This window comes from Microcaecilia unicolor, chromosome 11 (assembly GCF_901765095.1).
Source record: "Microcaecilia unicolor chromosome 11, aMicUni1.1, whole genome shotgun sequence".
Lineage (NCBI taxonomy): Eukaryota > Metazoa > Chordata > Amphibia > Gymnophiona > Siphonopidae > Microcaecilia > Microcaecilia unicolor.
The window spans coordinates 25,344,775-25,364,209 of NC_044041.1; the positions used below are offsets into that span (position 1 = coordinate 25,344,775).

The window sequence follows — 19,435 nt, forward strand, 5'->3', positions numbered from 1 at the left end:
GCTACAAGGCATACGCAGCGCTGTACAAACATTCCAAGTATCAACCACTTTCTCCATGAAAATATACTTCTTGACATTTTTCCTGAGTCTGCCCCCCTTCAACCTCAGTTCATGTCCTCTAGTTCTACTGCCTTCCTGTCTCTGGAAAAGGTTTGTTTGTGGATTAATACCTTTCAAATAGTTGAACCTAATCAAATCAAAAACGTTTTGACTGAATCGGACAGCACTAGTATACATCACCAACATATACTAATCTCTTTCATGCTTATTCAATGTGGGCTCCCCAAAAACAGACTAAAAGAGGGTTAGGAAAATCTGCACAACCCTATTTGGCAACTTCACCCCAGCTTTATTGCTGCAAAAACTATCACTAGGAGTAAACTAGCACCATTTTGAGGCTGGCAGCCAACACAGCAGAAATTTCTGGGAATTATTCCTGCTCCCCTGAAAGATAGCAAGGCGATCCCTGGTAGGTGCTGGAAATATGTGAGGGGGTGGGATAGGGGGTACCACTGTAGATCAGCAACCCCTTTTAAAAGATAGCACCAGGCAGCATCAGGTTAAGTGAAAACAGCCTGATGCTCCAAGGAAGAAAAATAATACCAGCTCAAGGATGACAGTCTTTCCACAACTAATTCAGTTTGCAAGGTTAAAATGATACGTGCACAATTCAACTTGTATAATAATGGGATACTTTGCCTGCAAATGTGGGCTTTGCATCTCATTGTTATTTAGCTCATGTTTCACTGCCAAACCACATGCTGAGGGTAAACAATGTATGATTTTTGCCATTTAACATTCACTGTTTGCCCAAAATTATGTATTATTCCCTTAATGCGCATTTGTGTAACTACCCCTCTGAAATGTTGAGACTGCAAGAATATACATCATTTTAAATATCCAAGCATCTAAAAATGGTGACGAAGCGATGTTCCTTAGTTCTGCTTTATTAGAGTTGGAAAAATGCTGTTTGTCAGGTGGGAGGCTGCAAGGGCATCTAGAGGCTGTTCCTCCAATCGCCGCAGCTAAGAAAGGATTATTTCTAGAGGTATTCAAATCAGACTTACCAGAATTTGCACAAGTACTGAATACCACTGGGAATAGTTCTAATTGATGTGTAGCCTTTTTACTTGAAAGAACTGAATATGAATGAATTCAAAAGGGCATGCCCCTGGCTAGACTGGAACAGGAGAAGCACAGAGACAGGCATCGGATTCTTCAGTAGAGAGCTGTGGTCTATTAGGCATGTCTCATATAAAGCATAATATGGGGACTACATGGACCATTGAGGCTCTAAGCACCAACATCTTCAATATGGTCTGGGACTGATATTTGCCAGCTCCTGCTAATCTCTTCCAAGATAGACAAGGAGTCCAAGATTCTGCTGGCACAGAGCAAAGGCACAGCTCAGCTTATGCCTAGCAAATTCCCAGCAAGTTCCAATAAAAAGCACCCCGACATTATAGCCTTGACAAAATAGCCCCAACAATACAGACCTTGACAAATCAGACCCTAACAAAATAGGAGTGGAGGAGTGGCCTAGTGGTTAGGGTGGTGGACTTTGGTACTGGGGAACTGAGGAACTGAGTTCAATTCCCGGCACAGGCAGCTCCTTGTGACTCTGGGCTAGTCACTTAACCCTCCATTGCCTGCTGCATTGAGCCTGCCATGAGTGGAAAAGCGCAGGGTACAAATGTAACTAAAATAAATAGCCCTAGACAAAATAACCCCTAGAAAAAAATCACATCACAAAAAAATGATGATAAACTACAAGTGAAATCTTCACTGATAAAGTATTAGTTAAGAGTTCCAACAAACTCTGTTTATCTTAACAAAGGCATTTACCCAAATACACTGTGTTGGAACTCTTAACCTAAAACTAGTTTTATCATTATCTACTATAATAAAACTCACCCTCAACGTTCTGAGGACACTGACGTCAGTGAAGCCAAGCCCTGACTTCCTTCAAAAAGGTTCGAAGGTTCATGGTGGTGAAGCCACCAAAATCGCTCCGGGCCCTGCCCTCGAGGGCAGAGCTATAGCAGAATAACGAAGGGGTTGGCAGGGAGGGAGGCGGGGGGGGGGGGGAAATCGCTCCGGGCCCCGCCCTCGCGTCAAACGTCATGACGTTGGGGGCGGAGCAATGGCAGAACAACGAAGGGGTTGGCCAGGGAGGGAGGGGGGGGTTGGCGACGAAAACCTTGCTAGCGCCCGTTTCATTTGCTCAGGGCCTCTTTTACTAGTTACCTATAAAATTACCTCAAATACCCTAATTCCCTCCAATGGTCATCTGGTCATTTAGGCCACCTTGTGCCTTATTCATTATAAAAACAGGTCTAGCTCAAAAAGTCTTAGCTTTAGTCCTGGACAGTTTTGATTTTTTTCCATTATGGCTGAAAAAACGTCCAAGTCTTAGGAATGCCCAAACCCCGCCCTTAACACACCCCTTTTGAGATTTGGATGCACTGCAGAAGAACAGCATAGAAAAACATCCCCATGAAATGTGAGATTCACCCATAGGCAGATACATTTTTGGGTTTGTCATGTTTGTCATATAAAAGATTGTGATATATAATAGAAAATGGATCACCCAATACAAGAATGCAATACAGTGATACCTCGGTTTTCGTTGATAATCCGTCCAAAAACAATCAACGAAAACTGAAACAGACGAAAACAGAGGCAGTTATTTCCATATGAATCAATGTAAATCCAATGAGCAGGAGAACGCATGGGTTGCCTTTTGTTTTCGCAAAATTAGCAGCGAAAACCGAGGCAACCAACGAAATCCGAGACAAATTTTTCACTGAAAAAATCAACGAAAACCAAAACCGACGATAACCAAAGTCAACGAAAACCGAGGTTTCACTGTATTATAACAAAATAGAAACATTGTATTCTAAAGTGAATATATGACATATTAGACTGCGTTTTTCAAATGTATATAATTGGATGGTAATTTCTCAATAGATTTTCCATGATTTATAATTGTGAGCATTCATAGTATAAAGTATGAACTTGTGTGTTACAGAGTACAGTACTGTTCTGTAGGAACAGATTGCCCATTGGCATCCAAGTGGTCTGTTCCCATGCCAACTGTCAATTCAAAAATGCAGGAAGGTCTCTTTAAAGATGGCAGCAACAGTCAGAGCATTTTTCTAAATCATACCCTTGATGTGTGGAAGCAAGACACTTGGAAGCATTATAAAGTACAAATGGTTATTATATATGTTTTGCAGTTCTGGGTGAGTACTTTGCAATCCCCAAAGTGGAATAGTGTCTTTACAATAAGAACCAGAATAAGGTTACTATTAAAAAATGCAACAGTGTTCTACTGGAAGAGGTATTTTAAATGTTTTGAAAAAAACTAGAATATTTGTATTGTTTTTCAATTCAGTTTTATAATGATCCTTGATCTCTCAGTTTAGTAATTGTGATCTTAGTTATCACAGGTGGTTTTGGATACTATTTTTTACCCCATTTAAACATGATGAAAAAAAACAGAAACTGAGCCAGCATTATACTTATTGGGTGGGAATAATTCTCTACAGGTCATCTCAACTTAGGCACGAGGATGCTGCGCACTAACCATGAATTCTAAAATCAGCAATTACATGCATAATTACCGTTATAGAACACTAGCCTACCCTGTTTCCCCGAAAATAAGACACTGTCTTATATTAATTTTTGCCCCCCAAAATGCGTTAGGTCTTATTTTCAGGGGCTGTCTTATTTTTCGGGGAAACATCAGGGTTGGATCGGGGTTGGCCCGCCCACCCTCCGTCGCTCCCGGAACTAACCTTAAATGCCTCCTTTCACCTTCGCAGCAAGCAGCAGCAGGGCAGGCCACTCCTTGCTTCCATGTCCCGCCCTCCCTGACGTAACGTCCGCGAGGGCGGGGCATGGAAGGAAGGAGAGATCTGCACTGCTGCTGCTTGCTGCGAAGGTGAAAGGAGACGTTTAAGGTTAGTTCCAGGAGCGACGGAGGGTGGGTGGAGGGGGGGCCCGGCGATGGCCTTGTCCGGCTCTCAGCGGCCCTGCTTTCAAACAAAAATTTGCTAGGTCTTACTTTTGGGGGAGGCCTTATATCTACCAATTCAGGAAAACCTCTACTAGGTCTTATTTTCGGAGGATGTCTTACTTTCAGGGAAACAGGGTAAGTCCACAGTTACAAGACTAATTTTAGGCTTATGCTAGCTCAATGGCTGGTTTAAGTGCTCACGCCTAACATAGTATCCTATAACCTGCATGCACAAGTACTACACACACCCATTGCCTCACCCATGCCCCTCCCAGGTTCAGGCCCCCACTGTAGTTGTGCGCTATGGATTTTGTATGCTCAGATTTTAGAACAGCAACTAAGGGCAGCTACATGTGTAACTGCAAATTAGTGTCAATTAGCACCAATTATTGGTTAATGTCAAGTAACAGCTAATTTAACAATTAAGTTATGGCAATAAAGGGAAAGGGAAATGGGACTTGATATACTGCCTTTCTGAGGTTTTTGCAACTACATTCAGAGCAGTTTACATATATTCAGGTACTTATTTTGTACCAGGGGCAATGGAGGGTTAAGCGACTTGCCCAGAGTCACAAGGAGCTACAGTGGGAATCAAACTCAGTTCCCCAGGATCAAAGTCCACTGCACTAACCACTAGGCTACTCCTCTGCTCCAGGTACTATTCTACCAAATTGTGTATGCAAGTATAAAGAATTAGGGGGATTATGGGTTTTGAATTCTGAGACAGTAGATTTTAGGACAGGAATGGATTTCTACATTCAAGTGATAATACCAGTCTGAGCTTTGAGTCTAACATAACAGTGGAAGCTGCTGTTAAAAGAAAGCAGATTTGTATTTTTGATTTGTTCTTGGATTCTAGACGCGTATATTTGTTATATACATTTTGCCTTAATTTATTCTTCCTTGGTAGGTGGCAACAGTTTTGAAAGCTGCTCAATCTGATATTAAATGCTTAAATAATGTGAGATTTTCAGTTCTCTTGTCTCTTATTTATATGTATGTATGTTTTATTAAATTATGGAACACTGCTTTATTGTACAATTTTGGAAATATGTTAAAGGTGGACAAGTGTTACACCACAACACATATATAAGGTATATGACAATACTTAAACACGCATAAGGGTTCTTATACAGTACTAGTGTAAACCAGCACTGGTGCACCTAAATATGGGCATGTATATAGGGCTGGCATAAATGCACTTACCGAAATGTGGGATCGACTGTATTCTGTAAGTTGCCATATAATTGTCGGCTCTCACCTATGACATACCCATGCCTCTCCTCTGTGAATGCCCCTCTAATTACATGCTAAGCTGTTTAGCATGTAATTATAGAAAAGCAGTTAAGGAGTACTACCATTTATCCATGCAAGTAAACACTTACTCGCGTGAATGGAAGTATTCCATAAGTTTAAGAGCACATATGGTGCTTTAATTTAGATGTATTGAATGAGGGGGATACAGTGTAACGGTACTATTTTTTTTATTTTCTTATGGTCTTATATAAACGGTTTGCTTGCTTTTCTAGATTTAATATAAAATGTTTGTATTTCTACTTTTTAGAATTTCTACTTTTTAGTTTAAATATTTAAATTATCAAGTTATATAAAAAGTGAACAATAATTAACAGAATAGAGCAACCAACACTAGCAGCAACACATTAACCAAGCATCACAAAGGGACTTTGTGTCTTATAGCCCTCCCCCCCGAAAGACAAAGACATCTGTCCCAAAATGAATACAACACCCCCCAACCACCCTCCTCTCCTAAAAAAAAGAAAAAATTATACATAGTCTGCTGAATTCTATATAGCATGCCTAGAGATCCGTATCGAAATCCAGGTATATTCTATAACAACTCACATAACTTAATTGGCTTAATTAGCGTTGATAACAGCACTTCATAAGCAATAAGAGCACTAATTGGCAATAATTACAATTTATACACACAACTCACTAAGCGTGTTCTGTAATGAACTGTGCCTAAATTCTAATGCACGAAGTTCAAAAGGGGGTGGGACTATGGGCAAGAAAAGGGGCATTTTGTGGTCGTTCCCAAATTTACGTGCGTAGTTATAGAATATAGCCCAGTGTGCGTAAATCTACACATAGGGATTTATGCCACGCTTTCGTTGGTGTGAATGGAGGCAAGTAGTTTTAGGCGCTGGGACATCAAGTAAGCGTATTCTATATACCACACCTAAATCTAGTTGCCGCTTATAGAATATACTTAGTCTAAAATGTTTACCACGCAGTTTTTAGGCCTCTTATATAGGATCTGGCCCGTTCACAGGATAAATCCCTCCTCTCAGTACCCTTCTCCACCACCGCCAACTCCAGGCTCCGCTCATTCTGCCTCGCCTCACCCTATGCTTGGAACAACCTTCCTGAACCCTTACGCCAAGCCCCCTCCCTGCCCGTCTTCAAGTCTTTGCTTAAAGCCCACCTCTTCAATGCTGCGTTCGGCACCTAACCCTTACCGTTCAGTGAATCCAGACTGCCCCAATTTGACTGCCCCTATCGGACCGACCGTTCACTTGTCTATTAGATTGTAAGCTCTTTGAGCAGGGACTGTCTCTCTTTGTTAAATTGTACAGCGCTGCGTAACCCTAGTAGCGCTCTAGAAATGTTAAGTAGTAGTAGTAGTAGTATGTCCATTCCAAGTTACAGAGTATTCAATTATCAAACTGCGGGCTCTGGGAAGAAAGAAGCGTATATAGGGATCCCACACAGATAACAAATGTTTCTTGCGTTTTAAGGACACACCCACCCTCTGCTTCTCCAACAACATAAGATGGTGGAAAAAATTACACCAATGCCAGAATGAAGGAGGGTCGGGATGAAATTCCTACTTTTTAAAACCCTTGACACAGGCATGTACCGAAACAAGGCCTATTAGGCTTTACTAGATTCTTTTTCTGTCCTATGTAGGTTTGTTTGTTCACATACATTCTATTTTTATTGTGCTATTTATGATTTATTAGAACCTTATGTATTTGGCAGATAATCCTGCAGAAAGGTGAATCTTTTTTCTCTTAGTACAAGATCCATGTTAAACAAACTGAAAAGTAAGACTAAGGTCCTAAGCATAAAGCAAGATGAAGTGGTTGAACAAGAAGAATATCCTCAAGTAGCCCATCACAGCCCACACCTGAATCCAAATGAAAATTTATGGCAAGACTTGAAGATCAACATTCACAGACAATCCCCAGCCAGCTTGAGAGAGTTGGACTTGGGCAAAAGCTACATCATCCCACTGTGGAAGTTGCCGTAAATGACTCATAGATGTTATTGCTGCTAAAGGGGCATCTACCAAGTCAAGGGATGGGAATACATAGGCAATCCAAATATTTTTTTAATAGTTGTATTCTTGTGTTAATATTGTCTTGTAATGCTTCTTCTTAATTTGTTATGCAAGTCACATTGAACATCAGCTTTCTGGGAAAATACAGGGTAGAAATATCATCATAATAAATAAATTAAATAAATTAAAAAAAATATTTGGTGTATTTCCAGAATTGCTCTCACAATGAAATTGTGGAGCATTGTGTAAAATAGTGACACAAACTCCTGCTTTAATGCAATTTGAATTGAATTTTTAGACAGCAGATTGTGAAAAATGTACAAAAATATGAAAATGTTTGCAAGGCACAGGTATTATGATGTCTCAGTTTTATTCTCCATTTCATTCTAAATTAATCCCCAAGATGTAGTTTTTCTGATCACTACTGCACACTGAACTGAGAATTTCAATGTACTGTCCACAATAGCACCAAGGTCTTTTTCCTAGGAGGTAGCTCCTAATGTGGAACCAGCACCGTGTTCAAATAATTTGCCATTTAAATGCCAAGTTACCCATTCTCACAAGGCTTTCCTACGGTTCTTTAGTCTGCTCATGTTTTAAACTACTTTGGATAACTGTCTCTTCTTCATTTTTCAAGATTATTAAATTTATCACTTATTCCAGGCCAGATCTCTAGGGCACTTCCTTATTCATCTTCTTCCATTTCTGAAAATGAACCATTCACTTCTAGTCTTTGTTTCCTATCCTTTGACCAGTTGCCAATACTGTCTCTTCATAGCCAGTAGATCACTTGCATATGATGTGTGCAGTGTTGTTTAGAGTTTATAATACAAACCAACAGATATAGCAGCTTTTGACACGATCACAGACACATACTTGAATTTACCGTAGTTACTCTAGCTCAGTTATGGATGGTGTAAAAAAAGGATGTCTCCTAGTTGTTGCATTCCAGTCCAGCGGCTGTATCTACCACCCAGAAACGCTAAAAGATCATCCCAAACTTTCCTCAACCTCCACTTCCCTAATTGCAAGGGATTGAAATAAAAGGCGCTGCACCCGTCAACCTTCTCTTACATGAGCACGCAGTTCTGGAATACACTGCCGCGCAACCTGAAAACGATCTTCGAGCAAACCACCTTCTGCAAACTATTGAAGACCCATCTTTTTGAGAAAATTTACGGAAAGAACCAAAACACATAAAGCCCACACTCACTGTTCAGTAATGCATCAATACAGCCACTTCTGAATTCTCATCCCCCGTAATCTCACCACACTCATACCTTTACTCACAGAAAATGTATACCAAATGTTTTCCTGTTACTATATATTGCCCCTTTTTGTTTCCGTTACTTCCTTCCAACGTTTCAGTGCTCTTTTCCATTATTATATTCCTTATCGATACTTTGACTTTGTCTTGCATAACTCATCACAATGTAATCCATAACCGATTTGTAACACATTGTATTTCCATGATTCATAATATATTGTAAGCCACACTGAACCCGCAAAAAGGTGGGAAAATGTGGGATACAAATGCAATAAATAAATAAAATAAATAAAATCTACTTTCAAAACTTCAATAAGCAAAACTAGTACTTGCAGGTTTGTGTTATGCCAAGAAATTATAAACTCGCAAATGTTATGACACACTAAAAAAAAAACTTACGTTTTGACTTGACTTTGTTTACAGGAATGCAAATGATCCCAGAAACTTAATCAAGTTGAAGGAAGTGGTTATATTTAATATTCTAAACATTGTGCTTTTCAAAGGACCATTTGATAACTGGTTCTTTATTATTTTATAGAAGATGTTACTAAGCTATCCAGTGATGAGGAGATAAGGATATTCAAAAGTCCAAGTAAGCCCAGTAAGAGCTTAAAATGTTATGTCCTCAAAAAAAAAAAAAAACGATAGAGAAAATTCTAGTCTATTCTGCGATTTCTATTCCACTTTTGAGATTCAAAGCAGATCACAGAGCAAAGAGATATCCTAACCGAACAGAATGCCATTAAAATCAGTAATCTAATCTTTAAAAAAAATATCTAAGTCATTTTTATAAAACATAAAACATTAAAAAATGAATATGTTTTTAAGACCTTTCAAACTGAAAGGTGTAGTTAAGCGAACTGTTGTAGGAAGACTATTCCATATTTTTGTGCCTTGGAAGGCAAAAGAATGTTCTCCGACTTCAATCGCAAGAGACAGATTTTTAGAACTCATTAGACTCCCTTGGGACTATAAGCAAGTTTCCTACCATACATAAGCTGATAAAAGATAGGCACCAAAAAACTGGGCCCTAAGCTAGTATTCTATAACAGCGGAACTGCAAACCAAATTTGTTTGCAAATTCTAGCTAAAGTCCTAGTAGTGTGCTCAACTTCAGGTGTTACCATTTATGCCATGTCTATGGCTGGTGTAAATGTGGCACCTAAATGCAGCAGATGTACGCATAAAAGCAAGTATTCTACAACATGTGAACAAGGTTAGTCGGACTGCTCCCAACATGTCCATTCCTCTCCCATGTTAACACCCCTTTGCAGTTACACAAGAGAGAAGTTCTGCACTCAGTTTACAGAACAGGGGCCTAAGTCAGTTACACATGCAACTGATAAGTTATCTCCAATTAACCAGTTATGTTACCCACATAACTGGCTCTATTCTATAACTGGGTGTGCAATTCTGCACCTAACTTTAGGTGTTATTTATAGAATTTAGGGGTTTATCTACTCGCTATGCAGAAATAATCATTTTTAATCTTTTTATCCAGACTGTCTAGATGACACAGTCATACAACAAAACAATTCGACATTTGATCAACAATTTACCTTTTCATTTACACTTTCTTGTTTATCTTGTGTGTCTGTAGGAGACTCGGTATGCAGTTCCAAAACACTCTGAGATTTCATTTCACTGGTTGGTGTTTGAGCTGAAAACCTAATACAAAGATCAATGTCTCATGTTGAGAAATTATAGATTGCAAACAATGGAAAAATATGCAGACATACGATGTTGCAACTGATTTTATATTTAAAATATATTATCCAGAAAAAAATATAAAGTCTCTTGTTTTGGGTGTAGAAGTATTTGATAAATTGCCAGAAGCCTTACACTAGGCATGCATGCTAGTAATACTTCAAGAAAACTGTTTTAAACAAGTTATTACTTCCTGGAGCAAGTTAAAAAAACAAAAACACCTGATCCTAGTGCATAAAAGGCAGTTGTCTTTGTCAGTGGTATGCTGGTGGTAGGGTGGATTGCACTGCACTACATGTGATTGCAGCCTGACAGCTGTGAGTGGCATAGCAGAGCAGTGCTGCATGAGGACTCTGGGCACTGCATGTTGAAGCTACATGGCAGGAAGGAAGCCTAGAAATGCCACAAATGCCAGAACTGAGGTAAGGCCTGGCCACCACTTATTCTTATAATTTTGTGACAGACTTTCCCACTAGTTACATTAACTACTCAATCATAAAAGCTTAAGGGTTGATATTCAAAGTGGTTTAACCAGCCAAATTGCTTGTTTGGGGGCTAACCAGGCATTTTCAGGAGCCATTAACCAGTTAGTGCTGCTGAAAATGGCCAGTTAGTGCATAAAGCAAAACCAGCTATTTTGGGGTGTTCCAGGGCAGAGTCGGCACTTGGCCGGTTAAGTGCCGATATTTCAGCACTTAATCGGCCAGATTAACCACATCAATAGGGCCACATAAAAATCAATTCTGTCTTTATGCGGTGCCCCATAGCCGGTTAAATGCTATCGCACTTAACCGGCTCTGCAAACTTGGAAATTCAATGCCAAAGCCCAGACATGGCTTGACATTGAATTTCTGAGCACAACACCAGCAGTGATCAGCAAAACGCTGAGTGCCACCAGCTGAATATCAACCCCTTAATTTCTAAAAAGTCTTTTGACGTAAAAATAAAAAGTTCCCCAATTTGTGTTTCTCTTCTCGTACGTGCCTGTTACCAAAGCTATGATCAGCTCAAGTTTTCATAAATGACTAAGGGAAGCTCAACATAACAAAAGATGAGAAGAAATCAGCCTAGGTTATAGTACTGCAGTCACACCATACAACACAATGAAGGGGAACTATGGACAACCATGTCAAAAACTACACATCTGATGAAAACATAAAACCTGAATGTAGTTAAGTACCATCTAGTATGCCCATTTTTATTGCTGAACTTGAAAATTGCTGATTGTTGCCTAAAGCACACACCAAAATGTTAAGCCACTAAGAAAAATATAGACAATGTCACATGTCTTATAAATACATTTTTTACTCAACACAACTGGCTCACAGTTATCTAAAACCGTCCAGTGTTTGGATTTACACTATACATATTTCAGCAATAACTACCTTCTATCATGCTCCTCAGCCTTAGTTTTAATTGTCCAAGAACACTGTTCCCATACAAACTTTACACCTGGGGGATTTCTACGAGAATTCTCCTTCTCAGCAGAATGCACAGAATTCTGCTAAATCTGCCAAGTGCTGGCTTCGAGTCTCTTCCCCCACTCAGATCATGTGGCAAGAGGGGGAAGAAGAGAACCGCTGCACATCAGGTCACTTCCTCCTTATCTGCCGGCTTAGCCTCAACCTTTAATGTGAGCTGTGGGCTGTAGGGAGGCCCGCGTGGTTCACCGAAACAGTCAGGTCTAAAGCTGGCAGAGGACAGTGTACAGCAGTTCTCTTCCTCCTCCTCCTGCCATGAGATCTCTGCAGGACAGGGGGGGAGAGAGAGAGAGCAGCTGATGTGCCATGAAGAAAGGGGTGCCCAGAGCAAGTGAAAGTGGCATGGAGGGAGGGGCAAAGCAAGGTGTCAGTATGCCGTGGGGAGGATGGGAGGAAGGGGGCACAGCAAAGTGTGAACACAATGGGAAGGGTGGACAAAGAAAGGTGACAGTGTGCCACAGGATGGTGGAAGGGGGGACAGAGCACAAGAACTGTGTTCCATGGAGAGGGGAGAGCTGAACAAAGCAAGATGAGGGTGTGCCCGGCAGTTCTGGGGAGAGGGGGGGTGGAGAAGCGAAAGCTAAAAGTATGCCATGGGGAGGGTGAACAGAGCAAGGTGACAATGTGCCACAGGATGGTGGGAGGGGGAACAGAGCAAAGTGACCATATATATATGTTCCATAGAGAGGGGAGAGTTGAGCAACAGACCAAGATGAGTGTGTGTCCTGCAGGGTTTTTTTTTTTGGGGGGGGAGGGGAGGAAGCGAAAGCTGCAAGTGTGCTTTGGGAATTCTTTTTGCGGGGGAGGCAGTAAAAGCTGCATGCACCATAGGGTTTTGGGAGACGGGGACAAGAAAAAAAATGGGGATAGAAAAAGCTGAGTGTGTACCATGGAGAGGCGAGGGGGGGCCAGAGATAGCTGAGCAAGTGTGTCACTGCTGCAAGGAGAGATCAAGCTTGAAGGTGTAGCATGGGAAGGGTGGGGGAGAACTACAATGATAGCTGGGGAGGAGAAATTGAGAGGTGGAGGTGTGTACCTGGGATAGGAGGAGGAAGAATAGTGGGGATACTGCGTGCTGGAGAAGACTTCGGGAGTAGAATCAGGGGTCCTGCTGGGAGTTAGAGGGAGACAGAACTGCAGTTGGAGTGACATATGGAACTGGGGAAGCTGGAGCCGAGTCTGAGAAGGGAAAAGACAGGAGGGACTTTCAGGCCTTAGTATAGGGCAATTCTGTTCAAAGAAAAAAAAGAAAAGGAAAAAAAAAAAAAAAAAAAAAAAAAGACTACAATAAGTCAATGCAGAATTTTAAAATCTTTTGCACAGAATTTTCAAAAAAACTTTTGCACAGAACTCCTAAGAGCAAGACATCCATTAGTGCGTATTTTTTTTTTTAATATGATGCATCTTTGGACTTAAAAATAGGCAGAAAAGAAACCAAAAACTTTAAGATGAACACTAGCATTTCAAAACAACGTTATTAAGGTTTTAAAATGACAGGAAGATAGTGAATTCTATTCTGCATAATTTTATGAATGAGATTAGACTACACCAGTTTATATACAGTGGGGGAAATAAGTATTTGATCCCTTGCTGATTTTGTAAGTTTGCCCACTGACAAAGACATGAGCAGCCCATAATTGAAGGGTAGGTTATTGGTAACAGTGAGAGATAGCACATCACAAATTAAATCCGGAAAATCACATTGTGGAAAGTATATGAATTTATTTGCATTCTGCAGAGGGAAATAAGTATTTAATCCCTCTGGCAAACAAGACCTAATACTTGGTGGCAAAACCCTTGTTGGCAAGCACAGCGGTCAGACGTCTTCAGTAGTTGATGATGAGGTTTGCACACATGTCAGGAGGAATTTTGGTCCACTCCTCTTTGCAGATCATCTCTAAATCATTAAGAGTTCTGGGCTGTCGCTTGGCAACTCGCAGCTTCAGCTCCCTCCATAAGTTTTCAATGGGATTAAGGTCTGGTGACTGGCTAGGCCACTCCATGACCCTAATGTGCTTCTTCCTGAGCCACTCCTTTGTTGCCTTGGCTGTATGTTTTGGGTCATTGTCGTGCTGGAAGACCCAGCCACGACCCATTTTTAAGGCCCTGGCGGAGGGAAGGAGGTTGTCACTCAGAATTGTACGGTACATGGCCCCATCCATTCTCCCATTGATGCGGTGAAGTAGTCCTGTGCCCTTAGCAGAGAAACCCCCAAAACATAACATTTCCACCTCCATGCTTGACAGTGGGGACGGTGTTCTTTGGGTCATAGGCAGCATTTCTCTTCCTCCAAACACGGCGAGTTGAGTTCATGCCAAAGAGCTCAATTTTTGTCTCATCTGACCACAGCACCTTCTCCCAATCACTCTCGGCATCATCCAGGTGTTCACTGGCAAACTTCAGACGGGCCGTCACATGTGCCTTCCGGAGCAGGGGGACCTTGCGGGCACTGCAGGATTGCAATCCGTTATGTCGTAATGTGTTACCAATGGTTTTCGTGGTGACAGTGGTCCCAGCTGCCTTGAGATCATTGACAAGTTCCCCCCTTGTAGTTGTAGGCTGATTTCTAACCTTCCTCATGATCAAGGATACCCCACGAGGTGAGATTTTGCGTGGAGCCCCAGATCTTTGTCGATTGACAGTCATTTTGTACTTCTTCCATTTTCTTACTATGGCACCAACAGTTGTCTCCTTCTCGCCCAGCGTCTTACTGATGGTTTTGTAGCCCATTCCAGCCTTGTGCAGGTGTATGATCTTGTCCCTGACATCCTTAGACAGCTCCTTGCTCTTGGCCATTTTGTAGAGGTTAGAGTCTGACTGATTCACTGAGTCTGTGGACAGGTGTCTTTCATACAGGTGACCATTGCCGACAGCTGTCTGTCATGCAGGTAACGAGTTGATTTGGAGCATCTACCTGGTCTGTAGGGGCCAGATCTCTTACTGGTTGGTGGGGGATCAAATACTTATTTCCCTCTGCAGAATGCAAATAAATTCATATACTTTCCACAATGTGATTTTCCGGATTTAATTTGTGATGTGCTATCTCTCACTGTTACCAATAACCTACCCTTCAATTATGGGCTGCTCATGTCTTTGTCAGTGGGCAAACTTACAAAATCAGCAAGGGATCAAATACTTATTTCCCCCACTGTAAAAACCAACATCAAAGCACAGTAAAAATTTCTCTCTCTAGTACTTACATCTTTGTCAAGTCTGCAGAGAGCGGCCGGGACTTAAATGATTTCCGGAGACTCCCTGGTTTAACATCCACATTTTCTGCTGTAAAGTCTTTAATTCTCTTTTGAATATCAACATTTCTCTTTTCCCGTTCAGCAGATGCCAGTTCTGTGCTTACTGGAGAAGAATTATTGTTTACTGCAAGCAGTAGACTTATGCGTCTTTGGATTGAGCCACCTGGACTTTTAGTCTCCTCTTTGCATAACTTACTGGCTGGCTTTTCACCAGTGACTGGAGTAATATCTGTAGTATTTGAAAGTGTCCATCTTTTATTTGATTCACTTGTGTCATTTAGAGCAACTGGGCGTTTTTCCAATTTGTGCCCATCCACTGGCACATCAGTTTTTTTCTCATTTTCCTCTTTTTCACATTTGTATTTACTTTCCCATTTGCTTCCAGTCTCCCCTAAAGTGTTTATAAACAGTTCCTTGGTTGTCTCAGAGATTAATCCAGTCACATCCTTTGACAGGGCCTCTCGCTTTTCCTCACCTAACTGAAAGTCGTCATTTTGTTTATTACTCTTATACTTATGCTTAAAAGATTCACTTCTTCCCTTAACCTGCATTCCTTCTTCTTTAGATATAATTTTAGTTTGTTCTTGGGAAAATCTGTTGGCAGAATTTAATAATGGTATATTTTCCTTGGCTTCTTCAGAGGTATGACCGTTCTTCTTTTGCGGAGTGAACTTACTTTCAAACTTTGCAGTTATATCCACAGACAGCGGTCTTGATTTCCTAACCCATGGTTTATCAGCTGTATCCGCCAAAGGCACTTCAGAGATGCCTCTGTTTTCAGGGTTTGAATCTTTTAGCGATTCCAAAAACACAGCAGACACTGGCCTACGTTTTGTCCTCAACTGTACTTTAGTAGGTGAAGTTTCTTCAGTGGTCACAGATTTTGTCAGAGCTTTAGATTTATCATTCATACAGGAATACTTATTTTCCCCAGTTCTGTGAGGTTCTATAGGACCCATGTTGGTTCTTGAAGACCCTGACATTTCACTGTAAAGGACACCTTCAGACTTTTGATAAATTGGTGAAAATGCAGACACTACTTCAAACTGGGAAACAGATTGTTCTCCGATAATCTCAGTTTCGTGGGTAAACCTTAATGATTTACAAGCAGTATCAGAAGTTAAACTATTTGTTTCTGGCATCGAGTAAAATATCTTTTTAGCTGTGAAGGTGTTTTTCCCCGTAATATCAGCATCATTTAATTTTTGGTCTACTGAAGGAGCGTTCCCATTTAACGCCTCGTCTGGTGCTGCTTGTCTTGGCTTGCCATGCAATGAGGACTTGATAAGGTTATTCTGTGTTGGAGATGTAATGGGTATTTTCCTAACTTCAAAAGGATCTGAAGGCTTAAATGGTTTAGGAGAGATTCTTGGTCGTGATCCAGGTATAGATGTGGCTGCTGGTTTCAAAGCACTCCCAAGTCTACTCTTTTCTTCTACAATGAGCAGAGATGGAGGATTTGACAATTCACTAGCTTTATTGCTTGCATCTGAAAGAGGGCCAATATAGGCACGTTGTGATATTCTCTCATTTGTCATTTCACTCAAGTCAGTCAAACTTGTCATGGCTGTTAGTGGGGACTTCACCTCTACTTCTGTCGCCATTGCTATAATTAGTTATGCTTCCATTAAAGTCCAATATCAGAAAGTACAGCAAGCTTTAAAAAAAAAAAAAAAAAGAGAAAAAGGAAAAACATGTTAGAAGTGTATATGGTTAATACATGCAGTAAAACAGAAAATGCCTTAAGGTCTTGCTATGGAATGACCCGAAAGATCTTGAGTTCAGATAGTGGTACTTATATACCATAGTGCACAGTAAATGGCCTTCAGGAAGGGGAATAAAATTGTAAAGATGGAATACATCTTTTTCTCATTCCTAATCTCTGGAACACATGAAGTTCACTTCCCGCTGGCCAGAGAAAGATAGTGCCAATGTCAGCAGTTGTCACAGCCTGATGGATAAAGGAAGGAATTACATAGGGGATTGAAGTTATCATCACTGGTGGCCTCTTAAGCAGGGTCATAGGAAATACAACTGATAGTATTTTAGGCGTATTCCCCATTTGTCTTTCAGCATTTGCACTTAGTAACATAATGTAAGTTAGAAGCAGGCTAGGAAACAGAGATAAATGCTAAACCTTTGAATGCAAACAAAGCAAGAAATACCCATAACATTATACCACCAAATGTTTTGTTTCTTTTCCACAAAAGATGTAAAATCAGCAAGAATTCTGAAAAGAAGGTTTAATCATTTTATGACGCTGCAACAGAATATAGCTTTGAAAAATCTTAGAAGCTTTTTCAGGACAACTTTATCTAGTATCATCCAGTCCTGTAATATCAATCTTAAAGAAGTATGTATTAGCTAATAAAAGTACAAAAACAATGCAGTAGTAGTTATTTAAATAAACCATATATTTTATGTATTCATTAAGTGTAGTAAACAAATGTGCAGGGGCCTATTCTCTTCAACATATTTGTGAGCGACATTGCTAAACAATTAGCGGGAAAGGTCTGCCTTTTGAAGATGACACGATTACCAAAGTGGACACCCCAGAGGGAGTAAAAAGCATGAGAAAAGATCTACAGCAATTAGAATTATGGTCTAACGTTTATCATTTAAAATTCAACGTGAAGAAATGCAGAGTAATGCACTTCAGTTACAGAAATCCAAAGGAGATATATGAGATTGGCAGCAAGAGATTGATAAGCACAGCTTAACAGACAGACTTTGAGATGATAGTGTTCAAGGATCTCAAGGCGGCGAAACAATGTGAGAAGGCAGTGGCTGTAGACAGAAGGATGTCAGACTACATGGAGCGAGGTTTAACCTGCGCCTAACGGAGTCTAAGTTCTCTTTCCTATTTTTCCAGCTGTTGGGGCTGTAGTGCTTTCCTTCATACTACCCCTTAGACATATTCTTTCCTGCACCCCATTTTTGTCCTCTAAATTTTATTTTTTATTGTTAATTAGTGATTTTTTTTTTAGCACAATCATCCCTTATGACCTTTTCTCTCTGAGGCAGTTCCAGTATTGGCTCTGAAGAGCCCAGTCCTCTGTCTTCCATCTCTGTATGTGCTCCGAGTGTGTGAAAGGCTTCATGCTCCTCATTATTCAGCCTTTCAAGAGGGAAATGTATATTCCTTCCTATGCTAGGCCTGTTACTAAGGGCTAGGCCTGCTACTAAGGCCTTACTTTGCTCAGTTTGGTTCTCACAAGTTGGCCTAACAAGTTAACATCTTTGTAACATACAGTGCTTTCTCAGGAGCTGAGAACAGACACTTCACAGATGCACATTCAGCTGAGTATGCCTTTCATATAATATGGATATAACCTTGGAAGCTGCTGATAGACTGACTTGGGGTGAGAGGACACAAGGGTATTGTTCTATGTAATATTTTGCTCTGTGACTAACTACACACTGTGCACACAGAACTGATAGCTAAATTAGCCAATGGCCACCAACTGTCCACGTGAACCCACATCAGGAGAGAGTGATATAATAGAGGAATATCCATATATGGCGCAAGCTAGTTTCTGATTTCTAGTTTGGGAGAAATCACATGATTTGTGAGAAACGTAACTTGCAACAGTATATATGTAATTGCTGGGACAGTGTTAGCTGAGCAGACTTTGTTAGCCAGTATTTGCGTCGCACTGCTGTCTGACAACCTGCTCCAGAGAGAGAATAATTATTTTGTATCTGACTTAGGTGTTTTGGCGCAACCAGAAATAAATCTTTATTGGTATATCACTAAGTCTGCTTCTCTCTCTTATTTTTTTTTTACAGCCTATGAGGCTGTAGTGTTTCCCCTCCCTAGGGAAAACACAGGTGTTCCTGTGTATAAGGTCCAATGGGCCAAGGTAATCTTTAATCTGATGTTTGATAATACTGGCAACCAATATTGTTCTTGCAGTAAAGGAGTTACATGACTGGAGCTCTTGGCATCATAAATCAGCCTTACAACTGTACTTTGAATCAGCTGCAGGCACTTTACCTTGCACCATGGACATCATACAAGCAGAGAATTACAATCAATTGTGTTAATCATAACTATATATAATACAATCTTAGTAGTCTTCAGGTCTAAAAATCACTTTACAGAATGAATTTTCCTCAAGTAATAGAAAGGAGAAATTAGATCTTACCTGCTAATTTGCTTTCCTTTAGTCCCTCCGGACCGGACCAGGATTGGACTGATGGGTTGTGCTCGCCTACCAGCAGGTGGAGACTGAGAAAAAACTCTGACTCTAGAGAGCCAATAGGAGCCCTGGCCATGTGACCTTAGCCTCAGTATTTGAATAACAAAGCAGGAAAGAAAGAAAGACCTTCTGTGCCGTATGGAATCCTAGCAGCCACAAAGCACTCGGCAATGCCAAGTATCAGAGCTCACCAGCAACTCTC

The 19,435-nt window shown here is 40.7% G+C and overlaps 1 protein-coding gene across 2 annotated transcripts in view; it reads right to left on the reverse strand.

Annotated features, from left to right (window-relative positions):
• The window catches only part of KIAA1671 (KIAA1671 ortholog), a 357,819-nt gene that overhangs the window by 272,731 nt on the left and 65,653 nt on the right, over window positions 1–19,435 (reverse strand). For both annotated transcript variants that reach the window (XM_030220129.1, XM_030220128.1), the window contains exons 2-3: window positions 14,981–16,688; window positions 10,152–10,260 (exon numbers count right to left, since the gene is read on the reverse strand). In XM_030220129.1, the coding sequence (XP_030075989.1) occupies window positions 10,152–10,260; window positions 14,981–16,635 (1,764 nt within the window). In that variant the 5' untranslated portion in view covers window positions 16,636–16,688. The remainder of the gene's footprint in view (window positions 1–10,151; window positions 10,261–14,980; window positions 16,689–19,435) is intronic.